Source organism: Zalophus californianus, chromosome 6, assembly GCF_009762305.2.
Source record: "Zalophus californianus isolate mZalCal1 chromosome 6, mZalCal1.pri.v2, whole genome shotgun sequence".
NCBI lineage: Eukaryota > Metazoa > Chordata > Mammalia > Carnivora > Otariidae > Zalophus > Zalophus californianus.
The window spans coordinates 140,691,894-140,704,347 of NC_045600.1; the positions used below are offsets into that span (position 1 = coordinate 140,691,894).

Sequence of the window (12,454 nt, forward strand, 5' to 3'; positions counted from 1 at the left end):
TTATCCAGCTGGGAAAACCACCTTGGAATGGAGATGTTTCTCACCATAAATCACTGTTTCCATACACCGAGAAGGCACCAACTAACACCAGTTGCAGGGGTAGTCCTGGTAACTATGAGTTATGTTTAGAGTCGGTTAAATAAAATTGTCAACATCGCCAATATATTTTGCCAATCAGAAATATTTGCTTCAGCTTAGATTTTTGGAATGGGCTCCTGACTGATCGCCTTACCTCTGTTCATTCATATTTCTTCCTATCATTATTTCCAGTTTCCCCTCCTACATTCTAAGATCCTGGATAGTAGGGATCCTGTGTTAAAATCCTGCGGGCCTGGGGACCACGCAAATATCAGTCCTCTGTGTCTACAGGATGAGTTCACTACTGACAACAGTGATGGGGAGAAAGAGATTAAAGGGGAGGGGGCACATACACCAAGCCTATTGTGAATTAAATTCTCACTTTTCTCCTCAGAATACTCTTGAACCCATGACTTCAGAGAATTTAGAAATGGTAAGGAACTTTAAAGAAAATCTCCAGGGAGATTTAGGTTGCATGCCACTGGTTTTTATTTTGACTTGAAATGTACTTTAAATACCAAGTATACTAGTAAAATGTTCCCCCCAGGGCACTATTTTCAGATTCTCTGTGACTTAATCTTGTGCCTCATATCCACGGAAGAAGGCCCCCTGTCCTTGAGGATAATTGACCCAAGGCATTTGTCCAGAGATGGGTTTCCAGGAAGATAAGGGAGGTGAAATTTCAGGGCCCCTCGCTTGTATGGCCCCTTCCAAGGTCCTGCAAGGGACCCTAACAATGTGTTCACATGGTCATATAGTTTTATAAAATTGGCAAAAGTAAAATTTTAACCACAGTCACTTAAGACTATTCTCTCTTTTCACTCACACTTCCCCTGTCACCATTTACTCCATACTGGGTGGTATTAGGATAGCCATGGGCATTTTGTGCTCAAAATTTTGGGTTGTCTTTTTTTTACAGAGGCCCCCAAATCATATATCCTCAGGCCCCATGAGACCCAATTTGCACCTGCCAAAATAACAGCCCAGTCCCCCAAGGCAAGTTTCCTGAGGGGTTTCATCTTTGTATTGGGATACCTTAGGGAACTAGAGGCTTCCCTGGAGCTTCCCAGCTCTCTCTTTGAGGCCAAGAGCACACCATACTTTCCAGAGGCTCCGCTCTTGGGAGGACTCAGGCTTGCCAGTAGAGTAGAGGTCACCTCCACATGGAAGTCTCTTGAGAGCCCTCTGTTTTCCCTCTTTTTAAATTACGTTATATTTCACATTATACAAACAATATGTGAACATATCATTCTGGGAAAAGCCAGGTAATTCAGAGAGAGCAGCTGTCTCCACAGGTCCTCACCATTATTAGCCTGAGGTGTGTTTTCTCAATCTTCAGTGTGTATTTAGATTCTTACCTTCATTTATCTTAAAAAAAATATAGTTTTGTTTTATGGGAATGTCTTTTCTATGGGAAATTTTTTTCTATTTTTTTGTTTTATGAGAATTTCCTATACTATTTCTATTTTCTTACAACCTTGCTTTTTTTTTTTTTTTTTACTCATCAACTTATTGGCAAAGTTTTTCAATGTCAAATAAACCTACTTTGTTCTTTTCACCTCTTGTATTCTGTTCCATATTATGGATATACCACAGCTTATTTGGGGTATGAGTCTATTGATGATACTGAGGATATTCCCAATTTATGGCTTTTACATAACACAGTGAAAATCTTTGTAAATTCTTTGTATACCAGGTGCTTCTGAGCATTCAGGTACGTGCATTTTTAGTGTTAATGTAGATACTGCTAAATTGCCCCCCCAAAGTGGCATGACAATTTACATTTAATCAATTTCTCCACAGCTTCTCTGACCTTGATATTATCTTTTTTTTTTTTTGTAAACTGATGGAACAAAATGGCATCTCGTGTAATTTTCATTGATCTCTTTCATATTTTTTATTGGCCACTGAGGGTTTCTTTTGAATTGCCTGCCTGTATCGTTGTCTTGTTATATATTTGCTTCCAATTCGTTGTTTCCCTTTTTCCTTTGTTCATGTGCTTTTCTATTGTAAAGAAGTTTTAGGTTTGGGGCGCCCGGATAGCTCAGTCAGTTGGGTGTCCAACTCGATTTGGCTCAGGTCATGATCTCAGGATCGTGAGATTGAGCCTCACTTGGGGCTCTCTCTCCCCCTCCTTTTGTTCCTCCCCACTGCGTGTGCATGCACACACTCTCTCTCTCAAAAGAAAAAGGGAGGGGAGAAAAAAAAGAAGTTTTAGGTTTGGATACAGTCAGAATTTTCTTTTTTTTTTTTTTTAAATACTCATTGCACTGAAGAAGGCTTTCCCCACCTCAAGGTTATAAATAAGTTCTCCTGTGGTTTCTTCTAATAATTTCAGAGTTTTGTTTTTGACATTTCACTCTAATTCACAGGGGAGTATCTTTTGTGAATGGAGTGAGAAGGGGGTCAACTTTTATCTATTTTTTTCAAATAGCCAATCATCACACAAATATCCTTGAGTAATTCATCTTTTCCCATTTGTTTTGAAATGTGATCTTTTATCATTCCTGTATATTTGTCTATGCTTTTTATCCTGCCCCATTACAATATTCATCTGCCTACACCAGGACCTTAATGAACTTTGGAGCGAAACTGCCGGGGTTCTAATCTCATCAATGCCAACCCCCCCCACCTGCTTATTTTCTGTTCTATTTTCCATACTTTTGTTGTTGTTGACCTTTGGGGAAAGCTCATTGGCCTCAGTCTCTCCACTCTCTCACTGAGTTTTTCCATTTTTGCTATCAAACTTTCATTTACAAGAGCCTCCCTTTTTGTTCTGATTGTTTGTTTATTTAATGAATTACTATGGCCTTCCCTAAAAACATTTATGATAATTGTCGGTGTTTCTTCTCCATGGATGGTCTATTTTCCCCAAGTTGCTTTTTTCTTCCTATTTGTTTTGGTCTCTGGCTTTCTGAAGAGATGCTCTCCTCACTTGTCCCTGGTGGTACTTGGCTCTCTACTCATAAGAGAAGGAGTCAATAGGGAACTGACAGGAAGCTAGTCCTTTGGGCATGGGGTGGGGCTGGCTGACTGTGGTTTTGCTAAAGAGTGCCCCCAACTGGGCTTTAGTGTTGGGAAAACTCATGTCAGTGTCTTGGACAGCACAGGTTTTCTCCTGCTATCTGAAAGGAGAGCGTTCCTATGAAAACCTTTCCTAAGCCAAAAGTGTAAAGTGAAGGAGGAATTAGCATTAATTTATATGGAAAAAATTTGAGTATTCCCAGCCTCCCAAAATAACCTCTCATTAGGCTCTTCTGATACCTTAGAACACATATTGCTAATGTATGTATAAAATAAATTGACACGCTCACAGATGCTCACAGACAGAGTGAAAAGCTATGGCGCATGATGCCTACACACTGGGTGTAGCTCCCGGGGAAAGGGATGTGGGCGGGGCCCCTGATTTAAGCAGGTGCTGGGGGCCTATTTAATTGCAACTCTCACCTGAGTTGCAGAGGCTTGTGGGGAAGACACCTTGGGGGTGGGGTGGGGTGACATACTGACTATGTTCAGTATGTCAATTTTAACTTCATTCTGTTGGCTGCGTGGAGTTAGGGAGTCTAAGAGTTTAAATGCTTCTTAAAGAGATTTTCAGCCAATCCTGTTGCTGACCCCACTGGCATTTCCACTCGAGACACCTGGAGCTGACATTTTCTTGAGTCTTAGGGTGTTTGTGGTATGAATCAGATGGCTCCCAGGCTTTCTCCCCTACTGGTTCAGATCTGATTTTCTTGGGTCTGCTAAATCATTTAGCCACCTGCTTTCCAACTTCAAAATTTTCTTGCTTTGTCTTTTTATTCTCTTATTCCTTATGAGTTTATTCCCTTTCGAAAAAGCACCTTTCTGTCATTTTAATGGGGTTTCAGGAAGGAGAGGTATTAAATGTTAAATGTTCCCAACTATATTTTCCAGATAGTTATTGCTAGTCCGTGGCTGTATCAGTATTCATCAGGTCCTTAGTTGCAGCAAAGAAATTGGAAGGATATCAAGTTTCAGGAAATTGGAAGGAACCAAGGGAGGGTAGGCAGTGAAAACATTGTAGCCAGGACTCCACACTACCACCGCTCCTGAACATCACCACCCCCAAGAGACACAGCCACCAAAGCTGATGCTGGGCTTTCCATGATGGCTCTGTCACTGGGCTCTTGACATGGCCACCTCCGCTGTAAATAATTTCTCTACTGTTTCTAGATCTCCGTGTCACTTCCTCAAGAGTCAGAGTTTTAGGCAGGAACACACAGCTGGTTGAGTGTAGGTCATATGTCAACGCCCAACACTCCAAGGGACAGAAAGAAGAATCTGGCTCCTTCAGTTCCTTAGAGGGAGGCTGATTCTTCCAGACTCACACAATTAGGGGAGCCCCCTCAAAGTAGGAAGCGTGTTGAGGGCTGGATAGCCAAAAGGATGACAAATGTCCACTGCACTAGTGCATAGGGAAGTTATTGATTTTTGTATGTCGATCTTGTATTTTTGTATGTCGATCTTGTATTTTGTATGTCGATCTTGTATTTGGATGTCGATCTTGTATTTGTATGTTGAGGGCTGGATAGCCAAAAGGATGACAAATGTCCACTGCACTAGTGCATAGGGAAGTTATTGATTTTTGTATGTCGATCTTGTATTTGGATGTACTACAGCTAAGTACTGTGTTAGCTGCTTCCTTTAAATTTTGATGTTATTTTAAGAAAAAATCAAAGTTATTGATTTTTGTATGTCGATCTTGTATTTGGATGAGGTCAACAAAACGTAGATACTGTCAGGGTCACGCAAGCACAGGGTGAGCACCTAAGAGTGAGTGCCTCCTTAAATTTCATACCTGGGTGCCTCACTTCCTTTACCTGAGTCTCAGGACTCTTGGCCTCTTTACTGAAGTTCTAATGGTTTGTCAGCTGACACTGTTGGATTTTCTAGCTAGACAATCATAACTGTAAATACTGACAACTTTTCCTCCTTCAAGTATTTATTCCTCCTACTTATTTATTGTTCTTGCCTTGTTCTATTTTCTAGGATTTCTAGTAAAATTCTGAATAGTTGTGGTGATAGTACACTATCCAGGACCTAACTGGGACACTCCAAGTGTTTCACCATTGTGCGTGAAGCTTACTATAGGTGTTTGACATAAATATCCTTTATCAGTTAAGCATGTGTCCCTCTAGCCTTTGTTTGCTAAGCGTGTTTTTTTTTAAATTAAGAATAGATATTGACCTTCAGCAAATACTTCCTCCTCATCTTTTGAGAGGAGTTTTTCTCCTTTAATCTGCTAATGTAGTGGATTGCATTAATAGATTTTCTAATGTTGAAACATTCTTCCTTCCATTCTTGGGTAATCCATACTTGGTAATAATTCATTTAATTACACTGTCAGCTTGCTTTGCTAATATTAAAGTCCTAAATAAGATATTAGCAGACCAAAATGATAGTTTGGTGTTCATGGATAGTATCCATGTTCAAACATGAGATTGGCTTGTAGAGCTATTTTTCTTTGTGGTTTTCTTATCAGCGTTTGGTGTTAGTGTTATGCTAGCCTTGTAAAGAAGGCTGGATATTTCCTTTTTTACCCTCTAGGTCTAAAAAAGTCCCATATTATCTTTTAAATTTCAAAATTAAAAATATTTTTGAGCCGATTTCAGTCACAATTCATTTATTAGTGTAGATATATAGGTATATATAAATATATATATACCTATGTAAATATGTTTGTCCTACAGTATAAAAATAAAAACCTGTCTCTTAAGTTAGTCCCTTTTCTTGTTCTTACTGTTATTTATGTGTGCCTTCTTTTTATTTTTTAAAGAAACTGTTCATAGATCCAACTTACCAATTTTAACTTGCCAATATTTTCTTTTTTTTTTAAAGATTTTTATTTATTTATTGAGAGAGAGAGAATGGTAGAGAGAGAGCATGAGAGGGAAGAAGGTCAGAGGGAGAAGCAGACTCCCCGCTGAGCAGGGAGCCCGATGCGGGACTCGATCCTGGGACTCCAGGATCATGACCTGAGCCGAAGGCAGTCGCTTAACCAACTGAGCCACCCAGGCGCCCACCAATATTTTCTTAATAAATTTCACATCTATGTTCCTGAAGGATATGTTTCGTTTTCTTTCCTTTTCTTAAGATTTTATTTTTAAGTAATCTCTAAACCCAACGTGGGGTTTGAACTCAAACCCGAGATCAAGAGTCACACGTTCCATTGACTGATCCTGCCAGGCACCCCGGTTTTATTTTCTTGTAACATCTTTGGTTGTGGTATCAGGGTGATGCTGGCCTTGTTTAGTAAGTTGGAGTATTCCCATTCTATTTTCTGGAAGAGTCTGTATAGAATTGGTGTAATTTCTTCCTAAAATGTTTGATAGAATTAACCAATAAAGCTGTGGAGTTTTCTTTGTGGAACTACAAATTCGATGTCTTGAGTGACAAAGGGTTTTATCTCTTTCTTCTTAAGCAAACTTTTGTATTTCGTGTCTTTTAAGGAATTTGTCCATATTATGTAAGCTGTCAAATGTATTGGCTTAAAGTAGTTTGTAATCCCTTGTTATCCTTTCATTATCTGTAAAATCTGTTTTTTAAAAAAGATTATTTATTTACTTATTTATTTTAGAGAAGCAGGGAGTGAGCAGGGGGAGGGGCAGAGGGAAAGAAACTCAAGCTGACTCCATGATGAATGCAGAGACTGAGGTGGGTCTTGATCCCATGACTCCAAGATCATGACCTGAGCTGAATCCAGACTAAGCCACCCAAGCACCCCTGTAAAATCTGTTTTGATGTCGTCTTCTTCATTCCTGATATTGGTTTGTTTGTTGATTGATCTGAGAGAGAGAGAGAGAGAGAGAGAGAGAGAGAGAGCTGGGGGGGGGGAGGGGCAGAGAGAGAGGGAGAGAGAACCCCAAGCAGATTCCCCACTGATTGTAGAGTCCGATGGGGGACTTTATCACACAACCCTGAGATCATGACCTGAGCCAAAATCAAGAGTGGGACACTCAACTGACAGAGCCACTCAAGTGCCCCCCATTTCTGATATTGGTAATTTGTGTTTTCTCTCTTTTTTTCTTAATCAGCTTGGCTAGAGGTTTGTCAATTTTATTAATCTCATCAAAGAACCAGCTTTTGGTTTCATTTCTTTGTCTCCATTTTTTGTGTTTTCTATCTCACCAGTTTCCAATTTGATTTTTTTTTTTTTTTTTTCATCTGCTTACTTCAGGTTTAAGTTTTTTCTTGTCTTCTAGTTTCTTAAGGTAGAAAGCTAGGTCATTGATTTGAGATCTTCTTTTCTGATATGGGCATTTAGTGCTATAAACTACAGCTAAGTACTGTGTTAGCTGCTTCCTTTAAATTTTGATGTTATTTTAAGAAAAAAATACTTCCTAATTTGCTTTTTGATTTATTTTTTTACCAATGAATTATTTAGAAGCATATTATTTAGGGTCTAAATACTGGAGATGTTCCAGATATCTTTATTTTTTGTGATTTCTAATTTAATTCCATTGTGATTGGAGAACATGCTTCATAGAATTTGAAACCTTTTACATTTATTAAGATTTGTATCATGCCCAGGATATGGTTTATCTTGGTAGCTGTTCTATGTGCACTTGAAAAGAATGTGTATTCAGCTGTTGTTGGTCAAGTTATGTAAGTCTCCCATATCTTTACTGCTTTTCCTTCTATATCCTTACTATATAGAAAATCATTCTGATTTTCTGTCTATTCTATCAGTTATTGGGAGAGTGTTCAGAGCTCTAAGATTACAGATTTATCTATTTCTGCTTTCACTTCTATGAGTCTTTGCTTCACGTACTTTGAAGCTCTGTTACTAGGTGCATAAACATTTGGAATGTTATGTCTCCTTGATGAATTGACCATTTCATCATTATTCAGTGAATCTTTGATCCCTGGTAATATTCTTTGCTCTGAAATCTATTATGTCAGATATTAATATAGTCACCCCAGCTTTCTTTTGATTAGTTTTACAAGATGTATCTTTTCCTATACTTTAAATATATTGTTGTCTTTGTATTTAAAATGAATTTCTTTTTGACAGCATGTAGTTGGGTCTTTCTTTTACAATTTTTATACAATTACCTTTTAATTGGGGTAGTTAGGCCATTTATATTTAATGTGATTGTTGATGTGTTTGGATTTAAGACTATCTCTTTGCTATTTACTTTCAATTTGTTCCACCTGTTTTTCTTGCTTTCCCCTCTTTTTCTGTCTTCTTTTGGATATGTTTTTAATGATTCTGTTATATCTCCTTTGTTGGCTTATTAGCTGTGCCTCTTCCTTACCATAGGATATGAACGTTTGTTTTAGAGGAGACATTAAGCTGAGTCTTCCAGTTCACATAATGAAGATCAAACCACCCAAACCAGTTACAGGTTAGTATAATTCAACTAACACTCTCTTTCCTTCTGCCATTAATTTCTGTTTTTTCTTTCTTTGCCTTTCTCCACATTTCCCATCTTTTCTATTTATTAGCAGCAATATCTAAATTACAAGTATAATTCTGAAAGGAAAAATTTTTTAAGTCATAAGCTCTGGGATCTAAAGACAAAAAAATATAAATGTTACAAGGATACAGCTAACTAACAGAATTGGGAAATCAGGAAAGACAGACTTCTAGCTGGAGTTTATTCATTTCTATATTCTTACGTTAGTTCATTCATCAGTATTTGCTGAGTGCCAATAATGCACCAAGCACACAGATGAGTAGATCTTGTGCTCTAAAAGCTGCAGTTCTACCAAGGAAGAGTAAGAGGAAACCAGCATTGTAGGATATGATAAGTGCAGCAATGGGGAACATCTAGGACCATGAAAACATAGAGGAAACAGTGACTAACTCTGCCCACAGAGAGGCAAAGTCTTTATCAAAGGATGGGACATTTGGGAAGGTTTTGAAAGATAAGTGGGGGTAGGTCATGAGGAGCAGAGGAGAAGTCCACTGTAGGCAGAGGACAGTCTATCCTTTCAATACCTGCACAAGACATCAAAGATCTAGAATGTTCACTGCAGCAGTATTTATAGACGCAGAAAACTAGTTAAATAAAATCTGATACACCCATCCAAAGGAATATTTTGCAACCATTAAAAACAAAGAAGGAGGGCGCCTGGGTGGCTCAGATGGTTAAGCGTCTGCCTTCGGCTCAGGTCATGATCCCAGGATCCTGGGATCGAGTCCCACATCGGGCTCCCTGCTCAGCGGGGAGCCTGCTTCTCCCTCTGCCTCTCATGAATAAATAAAACAAAACAAAACAAAAAAAACAAAGAAGGAAATTCTAAAGGACAAGAATATCCAATTCACTCTCATAAAAAGAACATGATGATGCTCCATCAAGATTTATTATAAAGCTGATACAGTGATTAAGACAAGATAGAAAAATAGATGAATGAAATATAGAGGCCAGAACAGACCCAGGCATTAGTGGCCACTTGATACCTGAGGGGTGACACTCCAGAGCAGTGGAGAAAGGATGGTCATTTCAGTAAATGGTACTGCTTGTCCATATGGAAACAAAAGTGAGACTTGACTCCTGCCTCATGCCATACACAAAAATAAATTCCAGTTGAACCATGGAAGTAAATAGGAAAGAGAAAACAATAAAGCTTTTGAAATTTTTAAAAAGATTTTATTTATTTGAGAGAGAGAGAGAGAGAACGCGTGAGCGAGCACGAGTGGGGGGAGGGGCAGAGGGAGAGGGAGAAGCAGACTGCCCTGTCGCCAAGCAGGGAGCCTGATGCAGGGCTTGATCCCAGGACCCTGAGATCATGACCTGAGCCGAAGATAGACACTTAACTGACTGAGCCCTCAGCCGCCCCAACAATAAAGCTTTTAAAAATTAATATAAGACAATATCTTTATGACTTCTGGGTAGGGAAAGACTTTTTAAACAAAACACACAAAACAAACACAAAAAGCCCTTATAATAAAAGAAAAATTTGATAAATGTGGCTACTAAAATTAAGGACTTCTAGTTACCCAAAGACATCATTAAAAGCATGAAAGAGCAAGCCACATAGTGGGAGAAGATTTGCAAAACACGTAAAACATATGAATAGTCCATATCAAGAGTATATACAGAATTCCTACAACTTATTAAGGAAAAGAGATAATCTAGTATAAAACAGGCAAGAGATTATTCAAATGGCCGATAAACATATGAACATATGTACTCCACATCCTTAGTTATCAGGGAAATGCAAATTAAGACCATAATGAGCTACCACTCCACACCCACCAGAATGGCAACAATGGAAAGAGGCTGACGGTACCAAGTTGGTGAGGATGTGGACTAACCACTCTCATACACTGGACCAGTGAAAGTCAGTACAATCACTCTGGAAAACAGTTTGGTATGATCTAGTAATGTTGACGATAATTTATACCCTGAGACCCAGCGCTTACACTCCTAGGCCGTATGACCAACCGTTCCAGCTTGCCGGGGGCTGAGGGGTTTCCTGGGATGTGCGGCTTTCAGTGCTAACACTAGGGAACTTCTGAGCAAACCAGGGTGAAGCAGTCCCCCTCCTTCTAGGTATACACCTGATAGGTTTACAAGTAAATGTGCACCAGGCATTGACAGACATATACAAGAATGGTAACAGTGGTGTGATTTTTCAGTAGCCCTCAACATGGAACAACCAAAATGACAAGAATGGTAACAGTGGCGTGATTTTTCAGTAGCCCCCAACATGGAACAACCGAAATGTCCATCAACGATAGGACAGATAAAGAAACAGTCATATATTCATTCACTTGATGGAATACTATCGATAAAAAGGAATAAACTACAGCTCTCCACAACAAAATGGCCAAATCTCAGGAAGAGTACTAAGCCAAAGAGGGCAGACATAGAGTTAACACTGTATACAATTCCATTTGTGTATACAGTTCAAAATCAGGTGAAACAAAGCTATCGCGTTTAGATGCACATTTAGATAGCAGAAGTAAAATAAATGTCACGCAGTGCTTACATAGAAGCCAAGAGAGTGGTTGCTGCTCTTCCCAGGAGGTTGTGACTCGAGACAGGCCTTTGCGGAGCTTCTAGGGAGCAGCTGATGTCTTGTCTCTGGACCTGAGTAGAGACAGATGTTTGCCTTGTAATAATTTATTAAGATATATATTTTTTATGCTCTTTGCTGAATGTGTTATATTTCACAATAAAAATGCTTAGTGAATGAAAACAAGCAACAATGAGGAAGCTCTATAGTACTGATATGAAGAGCTCTCCAAGCTACTGTGAGTGAAAAATGCAAAAGTGCTAGTGTCTAAGAGCAATTCTCAAACATAGGGATCAGACTCGCCTGGAGAACTTGTTAGAACCCAAATTGCTGGGCCCCACCCACAGAGTTTCCGTTTCAGCCTGGGGTGGAGCCCAAGAATCTGTATTTCTAACAAGTTCCGGTTGAGCCTGCCGGATCCCTGCTGATCTGGGAGCACACTTCCGGGAAGTACCAGTGTATCATATGTTACCATCTGTTTAAACAGAAGGGGTCTCCTTGTAGCAGTGAATTCCAGAAACCAGTCGTCTCTGGTTGCCTCTGGGGAAGGGGACCTGGGGCACTGCGCGGCCTCCTGGGCACCCTCCAAAGAGAGCAGAGTTCTGAAAGCTGGGGCGGGCACCCAGAAAAACCAATCGCCCAGTTTTACTGTGGATTTAGGAACAGTTGAAAAAGAAGGAAATGAAAGGTTTCAGGGGAAGTGGAGTGGTAAGAAAAGTGGCGGAGAGGTTTTTGAAGGACGGTAGTTGGGTAGATGTGAACACAGGTAGGGGGCAGGACTGTCAGCTTAGGTGGGCCTTCAGCAGCGGCTCAGTAGTGACCATAACTGGCAGGTTTGGGGCCTTGCTGAGCTGGGAGGACAGCAGCGGTGGTCTGAGGCCTCTAGTGACCTCCTGAACATTTCCTTGGCCTCCTCTGCGGATCCGGTAAATCGGAAACAGGAAGTGATGGTGGGATGGGGCGGTAGGAGCAGGAGGAGGGACGGCAGCTGCCTGCGCTCCCTGAGCAGCCGGGGTCGGAAAGAGGCAGGGAGAAGGCCGAACGCTGGGCTCCCAGATGGATTTCTGAGGATGAGGGATTCCACAGGAAACCCGGAAGCACGGAGGAAGGAGAGAACATCAGGAAGGGGGAAGTCCCATGGTTTGACCAATTCTGGAATCTTTTCAACCGAGGTACCACATTTAAAAGCCCCCTGGAAGTGTTCGCAAAGGTAGAGGACTACTACGGGCTGGGCTCCGGGCAGAACCACTTCATCAAAGACAGTCAGTGGGAGCAGCTGGCGGCCATCTTCCTCGCCTCACACCAGAAGTACCTGGACAAGGAGTGGGAAGAGGAGCCACCCAGGTGAGCGGGCAGAGGCCGCAGGGGCACCCCGATCCCCGCGAGC

At 40.5% G+C, this 12,454-nt stretch overlaps 1 protein-coding gene across 1 annotated transcript in view; it reads left to right on the top strand.

The window, feature by feature from the left end:
* WDR93 (WD repeat domain 93) overlaps window positions 1–12,454 on the top strand; it is a 44,057-nt gene that overhangs the window by 14,207 nt on the left and 17,396 nt on the right. The window contains 3 exon segments of the mRNA XM_035728152.1: window positions 473–511; window positions 8,363–8,447; window positions 12,240–12,411. Coding sequence (XP_035584045.1) covers window positions 473–511; window positions 8,363–8,447; window positions 12,240–12,411 — 296 coding nt within the window.